Source organism: Hyperolius riggenbachi, chromosome 12, assembly GCF_040937935.1.
Source record: "Hyperolius riggenbachi isolate aHypRig1 chromosome 12, aHypRig1.pri, whole genome shotgun sequence".
In the NCBI taxonomy this organism is placed as follows: domain Eukaryota; kingdom Metazoa; phylum Chordata; class Amphibia; order Anura; family Hyperoliidae; genus Hyperolius; species Hyperolius riggenbachi.
In genome coordinates this window covers 45,891,935-45,910,990 of record NC_090657.1, presented here as the reverse complement: position 1 = coordinate 45,910,990, position 19,056 = coordinate 45,891,935, and the positions used below count along the sequence as shown (strand labels likewise).

Here is a 19,056-nt window from a genome sequence, read left to right as displayed (position 1 = left end):
ATACAGGTAAGTCATTGGCTCCCCAAATATTATTATCCGCTTATATTGTGATAGGAGCATAAGACATATTGGGCCATGTTCACAATAGTAAAGTCGCCATCTGCAGAGAGTGTATAACAATTTATCAAGATAGTGTGTTTTGTGTAATTATGGTGGTCCATGTTACTTAGGTAACGTGATCATTGCTGGGATAATACGTGTTATGCTACTTGCACTACTCTAACAACACTTGCATTACCTAAATAATGCGGGTTGCGCTAACTGCGCAAAGCATGCTACTTTGTCAGCATAAGTGTTGGTTGGATTGTGTGCAGGCTGCACATGGCAACTTAACCAGACTTCTGTGAATATGGCCCATGGTTTGGATTTGATAACTGTCACAAAACATATGCCACATGTATGCACACTAATAAAGAATCTGAGAAGTGTAAACTTTTAATAAAATACTTAAACAAAGGGATACATAATCTAGTCCAATGCACAGATGGGAGTAGAGATCGGAAGTACAGTCAATGTCATGGCTGCCCAATGCAATGTGGAATTGGTGTGTCAGGAAACAGAACAGCCTCCCTTCTCCTTAAATGGGTTTTTGTCTTCTGGAACTCCTTTCAGCAACGGATCCTCTGTCGCTAATGACTCGACGTAGGCCTTCATTTCCTGTGCCGATTTAGAAACCTGCAGATAAATAAACATATTCTGTTATGAATGTCATAATTGTGTACAACAGTTCAAAACAGTTAGGGTGCCCATACATTGCTTTCTTTTTTCAGCATCGATATCTAGCAAATTCGATCATAAAGATCGAACATGGCAGATTTTGATGCCACAACTTGACCATCAGATCAGAGGCGTAGTTGGGGCTTTCAGCACCCGGGGACATAGACAGTTTTTGTGTCCCTCCCTCTCCCGACAAGATGAACATGGCCATGCATCAGAATGTGGTTGTGGTCATGGGTGGAGTCAAATGTACAAATGCTGTATATGTATAGCCATATGTGCCCCCCTTCCTCCTGTTTAGATAGTTAAATGTGGCCCCTTCCTCCATTCATATAGCCTGAAGTGCCCCTCTTCCAATAGCACCCCTTTAGATAGCCAGTTGCCCCCCCCCCCCCCCCCCCAATTTAGATAACCAGATGTCCCCCACTTTTTCTGCAGCTGTTAATGCTTCTATACTTCTCTGTAGAGCAGGTATGTCAAACCGGCCCTACAAGGGCCGAAATCCTCACACATTTTTTACACAGCTCAAATAAATTGATGGGTCTGACTCAGGAAAGGTGTGGTCCATCAGGTAGAACACATTCCTTTCTTTCTCAGTCCATCCTAAACACTGGCATGGATCTAGCTCTCCAGGCCTGGAGTTCAACACATGTGCTGTAGAGGGAAGGATAGGAGCAGAGGCACTACAGCCAGCCAGCGAACTGCCTCCCACAGACTTGGGGGTGCAGTGACTGTGCTGAGCGCCCTCACAGTGCTGCGCCCTGGGACATATGCCCCCCCTTGCCCACCCATAGCTACGCCTCTGCATCAGATCAATTATTTTGGGCTTGATCGGATGCACAGCAGTAACAACATTCAATTTCCCAATGACCGGCGGACTCCTGACCGGAGTCCCCCTTAGTGTATTTCCCCCTTTCCCCCAACTTGTGGTGAATGATAAAGGCCCACCTGTTATGTCAGCGGGAATCCACACCTCCTTTGGCGCCTGGCAACCATTTTATCTGGCACTGTGAACACCTGTACCATGTGACACCAGTGCATGAAGTGACGTCACAAATGACAAGCATGACAGATAAGTCTTCTACACTCACCAAGGGCATGGGTAGGCACACTAAAGGTGGCCATACATTAGCAGATTATGGGCAGATTTGACCAAGAGACTAATGTATCTCTAATCGAATCTGATTACAGATACATTTGTTTCTTGGTCGAATCCGCTCATACACTAAAGGCCAATTCCTGTCCGATTTCAGCATGAAATTATCAGGGAACCGGCTGAGCCCACCATGTCCACCCGGCCGCTGCCCCAAAATGTATAAATGTATGTAGTGTGTGCATTTATACATTACCTGTCCTGTAGCAGCTTCCGCACGGTGTCCAACCATCTTGCCGGGTAACAAACGGTGCATAGTGTCTGACGTCAGACGCTATGCGCCGCCGGCATGTATGCGGAACCCGGCGAGATGGACGGAAACCTGGTGGCAGATCAATAGGTGTACAGCCACCTTTACAGTAATATCCCGATCTAACAAGGCAGTAATGCACACACTTATTTCAATGCATCCTTAGACAGCATTACCTGATTAGCCCAGCGTGCAAAGCAAACCTAATCCAATAGTCTGTGTGATTAATTATTCTTTCCCTTCTGCTTTCTCTTGTCTTATTCCAGGCAATTCTTGGGCAGGGTTTAATCCTAAATCCTTATCTAAGCACACCATGTGATACTGTAGTTAACAGAGTGCCCAGGCATTACTGTTTCTGTGTCAGGCAAGGTTTCTGCAGCTAAAAACCCTGATTTGAAAAGGAACTTTAGCATAAAGGGGAACAAAATAAATCAATACATTGCAAAGTGAGAAGTTAAAAAAATAGAAGAGAAATAAAGAAATGATTGATGTTCACCATGTAATTTGTACATGTTGTTTGATCCACAATCAGACTACACATCATCATCTTTACTACTGGCAGACATATAAAAACAGACAGCACCTACTGCCATGATGTATAACCTCACCCCCTAATAATTCAATAAAGCAATGCTGAATTTTTTTATTTTTTTTTATTTTTATAGATACTCCTGTCCCCCTGTCTCATCTCTGTTTTCCCTTTTGCCTATTTTGTTCCCCTCTGTTCCCCCTGTGCTTCTTTTCTCCCTCTGTGTCACCTCTTGTCCCCCTCTGTGTCAGCTTGTTCCCCTGCCCTAGCCAGGTATAGGTGCCCTCAGTATAAGTAACCAGGTATAGGTGTCCCCAGTATAGGTAGCCAGCTATAGATGGTGCCTCAGTATAGGTAGCCCGGTATAGTTGCCCTCAGTATAGGTATCCAGCTATAGGCGGTGCCCTGTATTGGTAGCCTGGTATATTTGTCCCCAGTATAGGTAGCCTGGTATAGGTGGTGCACCAGTATAGGTTAGCCAGGTACAGGTGCCCCCAGTATAGGTAGCGAGCTATAGGTGCCCCAGTATAGGTAGCCAGGTATAGGTGGTGCCCCAGTATTGGTAGCTAGGTGTAGGTGGTGCCTCAGTATAGGTAGCCTGGTATAGAAGGTGCCTCAGTATAGGTTAGTCAGGTATAGTTGCCCCAGTATAGGTAGCCATTTATAGGTGGCGCCCCAGTATAAGTAGCCAGGTATAGGTGGTACACCAGTATAGGTAACCAAGTATAGGTGGTTCCCCAGTATAGGTGGTGACCCTGTATCGGTAGCCAGGTATAGGTGCCCTCAGTATAAGTAACCAGGTATAGGTGTCCCCAGTATAGGTAGCCAGCTATAGATGGTGCCTCAGTATAGGTAGTCCGGTATAGTTGCCCTCAGTATAGGTATCCCGCTATAGGCGGTGCCCTGTATTGGTAGCCTGGTATATTTGCCCCCAGTATAGGTAGCCTGGTATAGGTGGTGCACCAGTATAGGTTAGCCAGGTACAGGTGCCCCCAGTATAGGTAGCAAGGTATAGGTGCCCCAGTATAGGTAGCCAGGTATAGGTGGTGCGCCAGTATTGGTAGCTAGGTGTAGGTGGTGCCTCAGTATAGGTAGCCTGGTATAGAAGGTGCCTCAGTCAGTATAGGTTAGCCAGGTATAGTTGCCCCAGTATAGGTAGCCAGGTATAGGTGGCGCCCCAGTATAAGTAGCCAGGTATAGGCGGTACACCAGTATAGGTAACCAAGTATAGGTGGTTCCCCAGTATAGGTAGCCAGTTTTAGGTGCTGACCCTGTATCGGTAGCCAGGTATAGGAGTTGCCCCCTCATAGGTAGCCAGGTATAGGTGGTGCCCCAATATAGGTAGCCAGGTGTAGGTGCCCTCAGTATAGGAAGTCAGGAGTAGGTGCCCTCAGTATAGGTAACCAAGCACAGGTGCCCCAGGAAGTCAGGTGTAGGTGCCCTCAGTAAAGGTTGCTAAGCAGTCTAGGTAACCAGGCACTGGTGCCCCCAGTGTAGGAACTCAGGCATATGTGCCTTCAGTGTAAGAAGTTAGCTATAGCTGCTCCCAGTAGCATGTGCAGTGATGGTGGTTCACTCACCAGCTCTCCGCGTTCCAACACTGATGTCACTCTTCTCTCACTGCTGCTCCCCGCCTCAAAAATGGCCGCTGACGTCTGTATTTGTGGACATCAGCGGCCATTTTCTTGTAGCCCTGCTCTAACTACAGACAGAGCGGAGATGAGGAACAGCAGGGAGAGAAGAGTGATATAGCGCTTGAGTGCGGTGTGCTGGTAAGTGAGCCACCGCCAGCACATATAGATAGGGAGCTGGTGCGGCCAGCACAAGGCCCTGCAGAGTGTGAGGCCCCAAGCGGCCGCATGCTTTGCTTGTGGCTGGCGGCGGCCCTGCACAGAGGGAGATACTTTTTGCTTAGGTCCTGATATCACACTGTGGGAGATAGGGCTGCACGATTTTAGGGAAAAATCGAAATTGCGATTTTTCTCTCAGAAATTGCAATTTCGATTTTTCCCCGATTTTTTTTTTCAAATGCTGGGGGGGGGGGGGGGGGGTCCGCACTGCCCGGTCCGCTGTAATACTTTGCTTCTGGCCCCGCTGTGCGTGGATTGGCCAGAAGCAGTGAATATGTATGAGTGTTAATGAGCGGGGGGGGGGCGGATCCACTCGAGCGAGCGGCCGGGCACATACAGCATTACCAATCACTGGCTAGCGATGGAATGACGGCAGCGGTAGGCGGAGCTGTATGCTCTGTACAGCTCCGCCTACCACTGCCGTCATTCCATCGCTAGCCAGTGATTGGTAATGCTGCTGTATGTGCCCGGCCGCTCGCTCGAGTGGATCCGCCCCCCGCTCATTAACACTCATACATATTCACTACTTCTGGCCAATCCGCGCACAGCGGGGCCAGAAGCAACGTATTACAGACAGCGAACCGGGCAGTGCGGACCGGATTGGCCAGAAGCAGTGAATATGTATGAACGTTAATGAGCGGGGGGCGGATCCACTCGAGCGAGCGGCCGGGCACATACCGCATTACCAATCAGTGGCTAGCGATGGAATGACGGCAGTGGTAGGCGGAGCTGTACAGAGCATACAGCTCCGCCTACCGCTGCCGTCATTCCATCGCTAGCCAGTGATTGGTAATGCTGTATGTGCCCGGCCGCTCGCTGGAGTGGATCCGCCCCCCGCTCATTAACACTCATACATATTCACTGCTTCTGGCCAATCCGCGCACAGCGGGGCCAGAAGCAAGGTATTAAACAGCGGACCGAAAAACCGATGGTACTGACAATCAGCAGATCGTCTTGCCACGATTCGGTTTTAAACCGAAAAACCGTGCAGCCCTAGTGGGAGAGGTTTCACCACAATATCAGCCATACAGACCCCCCCCCTGATGATCTATTTGAGAAAAGCTAAAGATTTCTCATGGGAAAGGGGTATTGGCTACAGATTGGAATGAAGATCAATCCTTGATTAAAGTTCCTATTAACCCCACCTCTACCAATGCCTAACACTAACCCATACATGTCAAACTCCAGCCCGTGGGCAAAATCTGGCCCTCAAAGTCCCAATGCATTTGGCCCTCAAGTGGTTTCTCCACTTTGAATTATGTTTGGCCCACTCTAGACCACCAAGGAAGCTATATGGGGAAGATAGGGGGAAAGCACTAAACACTAGGAAACTATATGGGGGGCTGGGGGGGCTCTAGACACCAGGGAACTGTATAGGTGAGGGAGGACCACTAGACACCAGAGAACTGTATAGGGGTTGGAGGGGGTCATTCAACACCTGGAAACTATATAGGGGTTGGAGGGGGCCATTAGACACCAGGGAACTTTATAAGGAATAATGTGGCCAGAAGACATTGAGTTTGGCCGCGACTAGGTCCCAGTATACAAATTCGGCCCACTTAGTTTTTGAGTTTGAGTTGCACTAACCTAACCCACAGCTACTGATTGGGATGAAGTTCAATCCCAGGTTATAATTCCTCTTTAACCACTTAAGCTCTCAGTCGTTTTCACTTTATGCATCCGAGCAATGTTCACCTCTCATTCATTAGCCTATAACTTTATCACTACTTATCACAACGAACTGATCTATATCTTGTTTTTTCCACCACCAATTAGGCTTTCTTTGGGGGGTACATTTTGCTAAGAGCTACCTTACTGTAAATGCATTTTGACCGTAAGAATAAGAAAAAAATGGAAACAATTCATTATTTCTCAGTTTTCGGCCATTATAGTTTTAAAATAATACATGCCTCCATAATTAAAACCCACGTATTGTAATTGCCCATTTGTCACGGTTATTTCACCGTTTAAATTATGTCCCTATCACAATGTATGACGACAATATTTTATTTGGAAATAAAAGAGCATTTTTCCAGTTTTGCATCCATCTCTATTTACAAGCTTATAAAAAAAAATATATAGAAATATTTCATCTTTACATAGATATTTAAATAGTTTAAACCCTTAGGTAAATATTTATGTGTTTTGTTTTTTTTTAAATTGTAATTTTTTTGTTTTTTTTTAATTAAACATTTTATGTGGGTATTTTTGGGAGGGGGGGAAGTAAATGGTGTTTTATTTAGGGCAAAGTGTGTGTAATGTAATTTTTTTTTACTTTTAGATGTAGTTTTACTCTTTGGCCACAAGATGGCAACCTCGAGTTTGTTTACATGACGTCACTCTACGCTTAGAGGGACATAGTCTCTTTTTCAGCAGGGGAGAGGAATCAGTGATCGGGCACCATAGCCCGATACATTGATTCCTGGGCTACCGAATCCGCAGCCGGGAGTGCGCATGGGAGGGTGCGGGAGCGCGCCTGTCCTCCTTGGCGTTTTTATACGTCAAGGAGGACAAAGTGGTTAAGTGTGATCGTATAACCTGAGGCACTTTAGCTAAAGAAGTAAATGAATGGCCCAGTGGTTGGGAGCGGCTACCTTGGTGAACTTTGTTATGCTGTTGGTGTGCCTGGAGGTCACAATAACATCATCGGACACAGTTTTTATCATCATTTTATAAAGCATAATCCTAATTAATAAAATACCTGGCATCCAGGCGTGTGTTTAACCACTTCACATCCAGACCTTGTTTTCCCCTAATGGACCAGAGCAGTTTTGACGCTTTAGCAGTGTCCCTTTTTAATCAGCAATAACTTCATCTGTACTTGTGCCACTTAAATGATCTATATATCATTTTTTTCAAGACAAACTAAGCTTTCATTGGGGGGTAGTTGGTTCCAAGTAAAATTTTCCTCTCTATGCATTTTAATGGGAAAAAATGGGAAAAATTTAAAAAAATGCATTATGTCTCAATTTTGACCAATTTCTGTTTAGAAATAAAAGGTTCTATTGACATTAAAACTGTGCCGCCAGTTTAAGTCGCCCCAGTATAGATATCCAGATGTGTCCCCAGTATCACCCCTTCCCCCAGTATAGCCAGATGTGTCCCCAATATCAGCCCCCAGCATAGCCACATGTGTCCCCTGTGTTTGCCAGCCCCAGAATAGATTGACAGACGCACCCCCAGGAATAGTGCCCCTCTTTATAGCCAAATGTGTCCCCGGGATCAGGATTACCCCATTATAGCCAGATGTACCCCCAGGATTAGCGCTGCCCCCCCATTATAGCCAAATGTGCCCCCAGTATATAATTATGCCCCCCCCCCCCCAGGTGCCCAGATGTGCCAAATTATTAAATCCCCCTCCCCTTAGTTAATTAGATGCCCCCCAGTAAATATGTACACCCCCCTTTTACATATGCTACCCCCCGCTCCCCATTGTTGATAGCCAGATGCCCCCCTCCCCCATCAGGCAGCCCCCTCCGTGCAGAAATAATAATAAAAAAAACTCCAGCAAGCAGCCTCACTCACCTTACCTCGTTCCTGCGACTATCCTGAAGTCTGAGCCTCCGATCCCCGCTCTGCAGTCAGCCGCGTAATGCCGGTAACCCGGGTCCCGGCTTGATGACGTCATCAAGCCGGGACCCGGGTTACCGGCAATGCACGGCTGAATGCAGAGCGGGGAACGGAGGATCGGGCTTCAGAATAGTCGCAGGAACGAGGTAAGGTGAGTGAGGCTGCTTGCTGGAGGTTTTTTTGTATTATTTCTGCACGGAGGGGGACAGATGAAGGATCACTGCAGTTCACTACTGCAGCCATCGTTCATGGGAGGGGGGTGGACTAATTGGCCAAAAGGGAGCATGTTCCCTTCCACCAATTAGTAATGCAGCTGACAGTGCCGGAGGGTGCGCTCTGAAGTGCACCCGATCGTGCACAGCAGGGCTGCAAATGTAGTCAGTATATCTACGTCATGGTGGCCTGGAGGGTGCCACAGATGACGTAGATATACTGTGGCAGTGGACAAAGTGGTTAAAACCACAATCTACAGGTGCAGGGCCACGCAGCATGCATGCGAGGTGCCAGGTGCGGATCGTGGCGCTCATGCTGGTTGTGGGTGCACCACTGTTCAGCACCCGTTATGTAATGGGCGAAAATCACTCATTTAAAATGATTATGTAGAACTGATATCATTTTTTTTCCCTTACATAATCGAGAATACCTTCTGCACTAGGACATAATTCATCAAACCTGCAACTGTCTGTTCACACATGAGCATTCTGATGGGGGTGTGTCGGTTAGAGGTCGGAGAGTGGTTGCACTGTAAGCTGAAGCAATGCCTTCTTGCTTATTAATGGTTGTTATTCTCTAGTAGGAAGGTGAGGTGAAGGTTAACTAGTTGCTACCTGAAGGTAGTGATCACGTCACAGGAAGCTGCTGAGGATCTAAGATATAGTGCAGCAGGTGTCATCCATTCATGGACATAACAATCGCCCCTGTTACCCCACCATCGCAGGGGTCCTGAAGGCTTTGGGGCCCCTCCAACCTTTCCCCAACCACAAATGCAGCCAATTAGCAAAAAAAAATCTTCCTGTTTGCTCACAAAAAAACATTCCCGCCACCTCCTCCCAACATGCAGAGTAGCGAGTAGTGGGAGAGGGTGTCCTTTTTTTCTTGCTTCCAGATGCTGCTTCACAACAGAACACTCTCTGCTGCCATTCGCCAGCTCCCGATCATGTGGCCCGTATTGGCTGTCAAGCATGGAGGAAACCCGCAGCACCTGGAAGCAGGTAAATATACACCCACTTCCGCTACTCACTTCTCTGCATGTTAGGAGCTGGCGGGAATGGATTTTGTGAGTGAACAGGAAGGCTTTTTTTTTTAACACACATTTCTTTGGTAATTGGTGGCAGAGGAAGTAGGGCTGCCTGCCAGTCCATTGGACAAGTCATAGAACAAAGGTAGTCACACCATCGATGAGAATAAAGAAATTTACCATATTTTTCAGACTATAAGAAGCATATGACTATAAGATGCACCTAGGTTTAGAGGACAAAAACCCTGGGGGTGGGGGGGTATATATATATTAAACCTGGTACATTCGTGGTGAAGGGGCACCTTGTGGATTATGCCCCCTTTGTGCCTCATGCACCTTTGTACCTCGTATGTCTCCTTATGTCCTCCTCTATGCCCCTTTGTGTCCCCGTGTCCTCCGTTTGTCGCCGTGCGTCGTCCTCTGCATGGGCACAATACAGGGAGTCCCCAACATTGCAGTACGTTAAAGGTTCATATTGGGAGGCGTTCACAAGTCAGGAACTCCCTGCATTTGGACTATAAGATACAGTGACTTTTCCCCCCACTTTTGGGGTAGAAAAAGTGAGTCTTATAGTCCAAAAAATACAGTAGGTGTTTCAACTCCTTTTCAACATCATTTTTATCTTATACCACTTGTAGTTGAAGGAGGGTGGCAGTGCGCTCTTTAAAGTTTGACTGGAGGGGTATTCATTACAACCTAAAGAGGCATATGGATTCTACCATCTTTATCCAGATTTTAAAAATGTTATTGAAATAAATGTTAGGGGAGATCTGCTTAATTATTTTCTTTGGGGAACATGATTGCCTTATTGTGTTATTTGGGGAACATGCAACTACTATCTTACTTACTATCCAGTGGCGTAGCTAAGGAGCTATGGGCCCCAGTGCAAGTTTTACATTGGGCCCCCCAAACACTCTATATATAACAATTGATATGGCGCACCAAAACCGGCAGTGATCATATATTCTGGTGCTCGTGCTGAGCCTGCAGCAGCTCTGTAGCAACAACCAAGGACGAAACCCCCCTATATCCTCACTTCTTTGTCGTCACTGGCCCTTTACTTAGGGTAGAGTCACCAACTCTCTAGGTGGATGGTCAGTGTTTTGGTAAGAAGATGGATTCCTTGATTGGAGTTCTTTATTGATCTATGCTGATTTTTAAGCTAATTTAAAGTTGTAGTGTTATACCCTTTTAACCCCTAACCAGTGAGAACGCACGCTGGAGCGAGCGGTGGCCATCCGCCGCAATAGACTGTTATCTACATCCCTGAGCAGGAACTAAAGTCCTGCAGGACGTAGATAATCCGTCTGAAACCACATAAGTGATTAAGCAATACCAGTTATCTGGCAGCCCTGCTGGTCTATTAGGCTGCTGAAGTGTCTGAATGACACCAGCAACAAGCATGCAGATCTGATAATAATGTCAGAAACACCTGATCTTTTGTATGCTTGTTTAGGGTCTATGGCTAAAAGTATCAGGGCCCGTTTCCACTGGTGATTCAGATGCGAGGCGATTGCTGCATTGCCTTGCATCGGCCTGCAGGTACTTCCGGTTGTCTTCTGTACAACCGGATGCGGCGTCATGGATAGGGAACTGGCTAATGGACAGAAAACAAAGAGTTGTGGTCAATGGATCATACTCAAAATGGGAGACTGTTAGCAGTGGGGTCCCACAGGGGTCTGTTCTGGGTCCAGTGCTCTTCAATTTATTTATTAATGACCTAGTAGATGCAGTAGTGAGCAATGTTGCTATTTTTGCAGATGATACAAAATTGTGCAGAATCATTAACTCTCAGGAAGATAGTGTCATATTGCAACAGGATCTGGATAGGATGGCTATATGGGCACATACATGGCAGATGAAATTCAATGTTGACAAATGTAAGGTCATGCATTTTGGACGTACTAATGGTCTAGCACCATACAAAATAAATGGGATACAGTTGGGGACATCAAACTTGGAGAAGGACTTAGGAGTACTCATTGACAACAAGTTAAATAATCGTACTCAATGCCAAGCAGCTGCAGCTAAAGCTAACAAAATTTTGGGATGCATTAAAAGGGAAATAAAAACTCGAGATGCTAGCATAATATTGCCCCTGTTTAACTCTCTAGTAAGGCCACATCTGGAATATGGAATTCAGTTCTGGGCACCACATTACAAAAAAGATATTGCAGTTTTAGAGCAGGTGCAGAGACGAGCAACAAAATTGATGCGTGGGATGGAAGGTCTCACTTATCGAGAAAGGTTAGATAAACTGGGTTTATTTAGTCTAGAGAAAAGACGCCTTAGAGGGGATCTAATTAACATGTATAAATACATCAGAGGGCAATATAATACCTTGGCGGATGAGCTTTTTGTCCCTAGGCCTTCTCAAAGGACTAGAGGACATGATCTGCGCATGGAGGAAAAATGTTTTAGCCATTTATTTAGGAAAGGGTTCTTTACAGTAAGAGTGATTAAGATGTGGAATGCATTGCCACAGGAAGTCGTTATGGCAAACTCTATACCTGCATTTAAAGGGGGCTTAGATGCTTTCCTTGCGTTGAAAGACATCCATGGCTACAATTACTAGGTAATGCCTAATGATGTTGATCCAGGGATTTTATCTGATTGCCATCTGGAGTCGGGAAGGAATTTTTCCCTTTAGGGGCTAATTGGACCATGCCTTGTAAGGGTTTTTTCGCCTTCCTCTGGATCAACAGGGATATGTGAGGGAGCAGGCTTGTGTTGTACTTTATACTGGTTGAACTCGATGGACGTATGTCTTTTTTCAACCAAAATAACTATGTAACTATGTAACTATGTCATGCGGCTTCCCTGCCGCCGGCTATGGGGACTCGGATGTGTGCTGCGGAAAACTGCAGAATGCTATCCATAATTTCCCCTACATCGCATTGCGCCAGATCGCCTAGGTCAATTCACGTGGAAACTACTCCATTGGTGTGAATTGGTTGCAGTTTCCTTGCGTTGCGGAGCGGTTTCCGCATAGCAACGCATCTAGTGGAAACGGGCCCTTAGAGGCAGAGGATCAGCAGGATAGCCAACTGGTACTGCTTTAAAGAGGAACTCCAGTGAACATTTTACTGTTGGCAGGTGATGTAGCTGCTGCATGGTTTTTGGCAGTTGGAAACAGCTGTAAACAGCTATTTCCCACAAAAGTTCGAACTTTTCTTGTGGGAGGGGTTACTTGTGGGAGGGGTTTCACCACAATATCAGTCATAAAGAGCCCCCTGATGGTCTGTTTGTGAAAAGGAATAGATTTCTCATGTAAAAGGGGGTATCAGCCACTGATTGGTATAAAGTTCAATTTTTGGTCGGAGTTTCTCTTTAACCTCCCTGGCGGTAAGCCCGAGCTGAGCTCGGGCTATGCCGCGCAGGAGGATTTCTCAGGCTCTGTTGGGGCGATTCGCCCCATTCAAAGTGCTGTGCGCGCAGCCAGCACTTTGCTAGCCGCGCGCACAGCTCGATCGCCGGCGCTCTGCGGCGATCGCCCGCACGCAGCGGCGGAAGAGGGCCCCCCCCCCGCCAGAGCCCTGCGCTGCCCGGACCAATGAGTTCCCGGCAGCGCTATGGGCTGGATCGAGTGCGCCTGACGTCAGGACGTCGGCTGACGTCCATGACGTCATGCCGATCATCGCCATGGCGACAGGAGAAGCCAAACAATGGGAACGCGTTATATACGCGTTCCCCTGTTTGCTATTGATGCCGGCGACGATCACACTAGATGGCCACATGCGCCCTCTGGTGGTGTTTCATGTAGCTACCACTCTGGTAGCTTTACATGAAACAAAAAAAAAATAAAAAAAAAAAAGGATTTTTGCCCATTTGGCAAAATAAATTAACCGCCAGGGAGGTTAAAGCGGAATATAACCCTGCATTTCAACTTTGCTCTAAAACATTATTTACATCATGTTATATGCAAAAAGTATTTTTTTTTTTACTAGACCAGCATTGGACAGGTTAAACACAGAGGTTTAAAGTTCAGTGGAGAGATATGCAGAAGTTCAGATTGTTACATTCTATTTAGTTATATGTATCTATTGAGAAATGTTACACACTCTTTGGCTGTCCTCCAAGCTCCTTCTCAGTCAGAGAGATGAGTCACATTCAACACTTAGATACATTTATGTAAACAAAATGTATCTATGTCAGCTTCAGATGCGTCTGCAGAAATCTCCAGGAACTTTAAAGCACTGTGTAACCCTTCCAATGCTGGTCTAGTAAAAAAAAAATGCTGGTTGCATATAATATACTGTAAATAATGTTTTAGAGCAAAGTTGAAATGCAGGGTTATATTCCGCTTTAATGGCAATAAATATGGCAGCCTCTATATACCTCTCATTTCAGTTGTCCTTTAACTGTTCCTTTTCTTGTAAGAGGTAAGTATGTACAGTATTGTGGGCAGTAAGATGCCAGGCACACACAGAATACTGGTTCACAGCAACAGATTATACTTTACTGCTATTAGTAAAAAAGATGACATGCAGCCAACAGCTGGAGAATAATCCCCTAATTGGCAGACAGGAAATATTTATAGCCCTGAAATTTCAGGATCAATGTAAAATCCAGTCAATAGGATGGTCTTAGTGAAGAGAGTTTCTAGGCAATAAAAAAAAAAAAATCTCCAACAGAAATAATTTTCTGGTAGTAGGTTGTGTTAGTGGCCACCCATAGCGATATAGCAATTTAGTTGATGGCCAGATTTTCTCAAGAATCCAGTAATTAGAAGTTGGAGATCGTCCAAAAAAAAATAAAAATATCCAAATCTTTTTATTAACAATTAACCACTTCGCATTGAGACCTTGTTTTCCCCTTATGGACCAGAGCAAGTGACAGGCAGCCTATTAGGCCAATCAAAGTGCGGGGATCACGTCCTTTAAAGTGATTGGACCCAAAGGGGCTCAGGGCAGGATGAGTGGATCGCTCGTTATTTGCATGGACGTTAGTTACTCGCTATGGCGCACTACCCGCAGCATAGCATGCGCTCCTATGGCTGAGGGTAAATATGCGCACTACGAGGCCAGTACCGTACGTACAGCCCGTTCTAGAGGCGTGCCAGCTGTGCGACCACCCTGAGCGCTGGGGGGGGGGGGCACTGTGATGGAGGGGGAGCCGTGGCCTCACTGAAACTTCTTCCTTCCACTCCCCAGGGCTGTCCTCTGTGCTCCCCCGTCCGCTGCAGAGTAAGCGAAGGGAAGCCTGGTATTGAAGAACTCCCCTCCTTCTGCTCCAATCCGTTCACTTGCCGCTGGTCTCCTCTGCATAGCTGCTGATACACGCTCTACTTCCTGGCCATTGGAATGGTAGGGAGGTGAGTTGCTCAATAGGAGGCTTCCCTGCGCTTACTCTGCAGTGGAGGGGGGAGCATGGAGAGCAGCCCCGGGGAGATGAAGGGAGGGAGAAGTCAGGCCGTCGCCCCTGCGGCTGAGTCCCAGTGAGGCTGCGGATCCCCACTCCATCACTTATGGGGGGGCATCTACCTATCTAACATATACTTGGGGCACCTACCTATCTAACCTATACTGGGGGCACCGACCTATCTAACATATACTGGGGGCTCCTACCTATCTAACCTATACTGGTGGCACCTACCTATCTAGCCTATACTGGGGGCTCCTACTTATCTAACCTATACTGTGGGCACCTACCTATCTAATCTATACTCTGGGCACCTATCTATCTAACCTATACTGGAGGCACCTACCTATCTAACATTTACTGGGGGCTCCTATCTATCTAACCTATACTGGGGGCACCTACCTATCTAACCTATACTGGGGGCACCTACCTATGTAAATTATACTGGGGATTTCTACCCATCTTACCTATACTGCGAGCACCTACCTAGCTAAGGTAGGTAAGGTGAGTTGCTCAATACCAGGTTTCCTTGCGCTTACTGTGCGACGGAGGGGGGAGCATGGAGGGCAGACCCGGGGGGGGGGGGGGGGGAGGCAGGGAGAAGTCGGGCCGCCCTCCCCACTGCTGAGTCCCAGTGAGGCTGCGACTCCCCCCTCCATCACCTATGGGGGAATGGGGGGCACCTACCTATCTAACATATACTAGGGGCTGCCTCCTACCTATCTAACCTAAACTAAACCTACCTATCTAACTTATACTGGTGGCACCTACCTATTTAACCTATACTGGTGGCACCTACCTATCTAACCTATACTGGTGGCACCTACCTATCTAACCTATACTGGTGGCACCTACCTATCTAACCTATACTGGTGGCACCGACCTATCTAACCTATACTGGTGGCACCTACCTATCTAACCTATACTGGTGGCACCTACCTATCTCACCTATACTGTGGGGACCTACCTATCTAACTTATACTGTGGGAACCTACCTATCTAACCTATACTGGGGGCACCTACCTATCTAACCTATACTGGTGGCAACTATACTGCCTACCTATATTGGAGGCATATTTCTAGCTAACCTATACTGCGGCACCTACTTATACTGGGGGCAACTATAATGGCTATCCTTTTTTGGAGGCACCCACCTATCTGACCTATACCGGGGGTTACCTACCTATCTAACCTATACCGGGGGCATCTGCCTATCTAACCTATACCGGGGGCACCTGCCTATCTAACATATACCGGGGGCACCTGCCTATCTAACCTATACCGGGGGCACCTGCCTATCTAACCTATACTGGGGGCACCTGCCTATCTAACCTATACTGGGGGCACCTGTGCCTGGCTACCTATACTAGAGCGACCTATAGCTGGCTACCTATACTGGGTGCAACTAGACCTGGTTAACCTATACTGCAGGCACTTATACCTTGCTCCACGGGTGGATGGGGGAGCACAATTTTTACACCCTGGGTGCAATTTAACTTAGAAACTGCCCTGCATACGTAGCATTCAGCCACTTAACTTTGAGGCATGCAGTTGAAATAGCGTGAGTAATAGGAGGTTACGGCCACAACACTGCTGGGAGATATTAACTCTGGCCGCTGCGAAGATGGCGCATCCGAAATGGATGGGGGTACCAGAGGAGCGTCACCTAGTACAGCGGTGTCCAACTGGCGGCCCTTGGGCCGCTGGCTCTTCTCCCTGAAGCTCTGAATGCAGAGCGGCAGCGGAGCGATCTTAGCCCACACTGGGCTAGCTGTATTTGAGTCCCGAGATGAGGCGGAGTGATACACACTCCAACCGCATCACCAGGAACCCATTGCTGGCCGACTCAGCGTGAGGCGGAAGATTTAGGTGCCGGAGCTGTTGCGCAAACACTGCCTGCCTGGGGATTAGCGCTGCAGGAGGCATCTGCCAGGCGAGTTTAATATTTTTGTATCTACAGGTTCCGAATACTGCTTAATGCTAATTATTGAGGGGGGACACTGCCTAATACTAATTGAGGGGGGACGCTGCCTAATGCTAATTTTTAAAGGGGGCGCTGCCTAATGCTAATTTTTGAGGGGGGACACTGCCTATTGCTAATTATTGAGGGGGGACGCTGCCTAATGCTAATTATTGAGGGGGACACTGCCAATTGAATTGCATTGAGGGGGAACGCTGCCAATGTTGTGGGAATCTGCTGCCAAAATAGAAAGTGCTGCCAATCTAATTGTCCTTTAATTGCATTTTTTTCGGGGGGGGGGGGGGGGGAGTGCGGCTCTAGGAAGAACCTTCGGTCCTCCACCATGGGGTCTGAAAAAAAAATGGCCCACCATGCCCGTGAGGCTGGTCAGCACTGACCTAGTAGGTAAGTAGTGCTGCTCCCCCCAGCCCCCACTCCCCCAAACGCACGCTTAGTTTAGATCAGGCTTTCTCAAGCAGGGTTCCTTGAGTATTCTGCAGGGGACCCTTGGCATTTTCCCCCAATCGTGGGGGTTGGTAGATAGAGGCAACAATGGAATAGGGGGTACTAGAAGGCTGGTTTCACAGTGGGACGTTAAAGCCCCATGTTACAGCAGCCAGTAACGCAGCCTAATTCACAGTGCTGCAAGTTAGGCTGCGTTACTGGCTGCTGTAACGTGGGACTTTAACGTCCCACTGTGAAACCAGCCTAAAAGAAGCATTACATTCATAATAATAATAATAATAAGCACATTAAAAAAAGCACAAGAAAAAGGAGACATTATAATGGGGGTAATAGAAAGTCGTGACATAAACAGCCACACCAGCTTTTAAAGACCATGCTACCTGCAAAATTACTTGCAGGGGTTTCTTCAGATCCAAAAAGTACTGTAAGGATGAGTAAGGCTGGTTTAGATCCACACTTATGGGAAGTTTCATTTAGAAAAATGGTTTACATTGCTTGTTGGGTCACTTTTATTAAGCTGCTTTCAGTTTCTCAATGAATCTCAGTGAACCGGGGAGCATCTGGGTGGTCATATCCATTCAATTTTGTTCCTACTTTCCCTGCAGTAATGAAATATATCTAAATACTGAAGTTGATTTTATAATAATCATAGAATTTTCTGTTTGCTTTCCATACAGCAATCTTTATACACATACCGTATGCAATGGCAAACTGCATTTATTTTCTGCCACAAACTGAAAGCCTTCGGGAATGAAAGCAATTCTGAAGCAACCCAAAACAAAAGATTACTATACTCACCTACAGGGCTGGTTCTATCGACAATTTGGCCCCAAGGCAAAATAAATTTGGGGGACCCCTGACAGACACACCCAAACTAAAAAGCGGCATGAGGGGCCCTTTGTTGCAGCCAAATTTCCCCCAAGGGCCCCTGAGCCAACAGCTGTAACTCCCCCTAGACCACTCGCCAACTTAACTGTGCTCCCTGGGGCCCCTGCAGAGGAGTCTTTGGCAGAGTAGCTTCTCACCTGTTATGGTGGGCACGCTCCTCTGTGAGTCAGTGACTCCATGCTCCTTGGCTTCATCCTCACAGGGGCACCTCTTATTAGTGACCCAGCCCATGTTATTATGTAATATGTCGCAGGTCACAGAGAAGATGCAGCCAGTGGTGGATGAAGACACGGAAGGCACGGAGCCACTGAGTGACAGAGGTGTGTGCCCACCGGGACAGCTGAGACGCTTCCCTGCCGAAGGCTCTGCGGGGGCCCTAGGGAGCAACAGTTAAGATGGCTCTGTGAGGGCCCTAGGGAGCAACAGTTAAGATGGGGGGGAGACACCTTGGCAGCCCTACAGGCTCTGGGGCAATTGCCCCCTAGCCTCTATGGAAGCGCCGGCCCTGCTCACCTAAGAAAGAGGGTAAACGCTGGATCCCATGGAGCCTTCCTGGTCCTCTTCCTGTCTCCTCATTCCAATGGTGTCCTCATTCAAAATTAGTGCCTTCTAGACTCTTTAGAGTGCATCCATGCTCATGTGTGGACTCGACTGTGTGCAGTGTGGATCCGCTCATTTTTGGGAGTACTCGGGACCTGAGTATTTCCAAAGGGCCGAAGAAGTATTAGACCTATTGGCTGAACAATGTTGGTGGAATGCGGGCACAGAGAGAGGACCGGGAAGGCTGTATGGGATCCAGAGCCTTCCCTCTCCATAGGTGAGTATCTAAGTCTTTCCCTTGCTTCAGGGTTGCTTTAACATCCAAACATCTACACCGCTAAATTGTTATATTCTAGTTACATACTATAGTCACACTTCCAGATAGGTGTAAATGGAAATGTAAAGAATGGTGTGTTCAGGGCCACCATCAGAAATTTCTGGGCTCCATACTGGACAAACTTACTGGGCCCCCCTCGTGCCAAATCGCAATCTGCAGAAAAAATGCTCTTCCAAGGCCTGAACACATCATCGCTTTT

General features: G+C 47.2%; 2 protein-coding genes across 4 annotated transcripts in view; one reads left to right on the top strand and one right to left on the bottom strand.

The window, feature by feature from the left end:
* LOC137542301 (ABI gene family member 3-like) overlaps nt 1-19,056 on the top strand; it is a 336,298-nt gene that overhangs the window by 179,609 nt on the left and 137,633 nt on the right. The window lies entirely within an intron of this gene.
* Nucleotides 420-19,056, bottom strand: part of LOC137540901 (guanine nucleotide-binding protein G(I)/G(S)/G(O) subunit gamma-T2-like) — a 36,992-nt gene continuing 18,355 nt past the window's right edge. Inside the window, exon 2 of the mRNA XM_068262084.1 lies at nt 420-675. Coding sequence (XP_068118185.1) covers nt 550-675 — 126 coding nt within the window. The 3' untranslated portion in view covers nt 420-549. The remainder of the gene's footprint in view (nt 676-19,056) is intronic.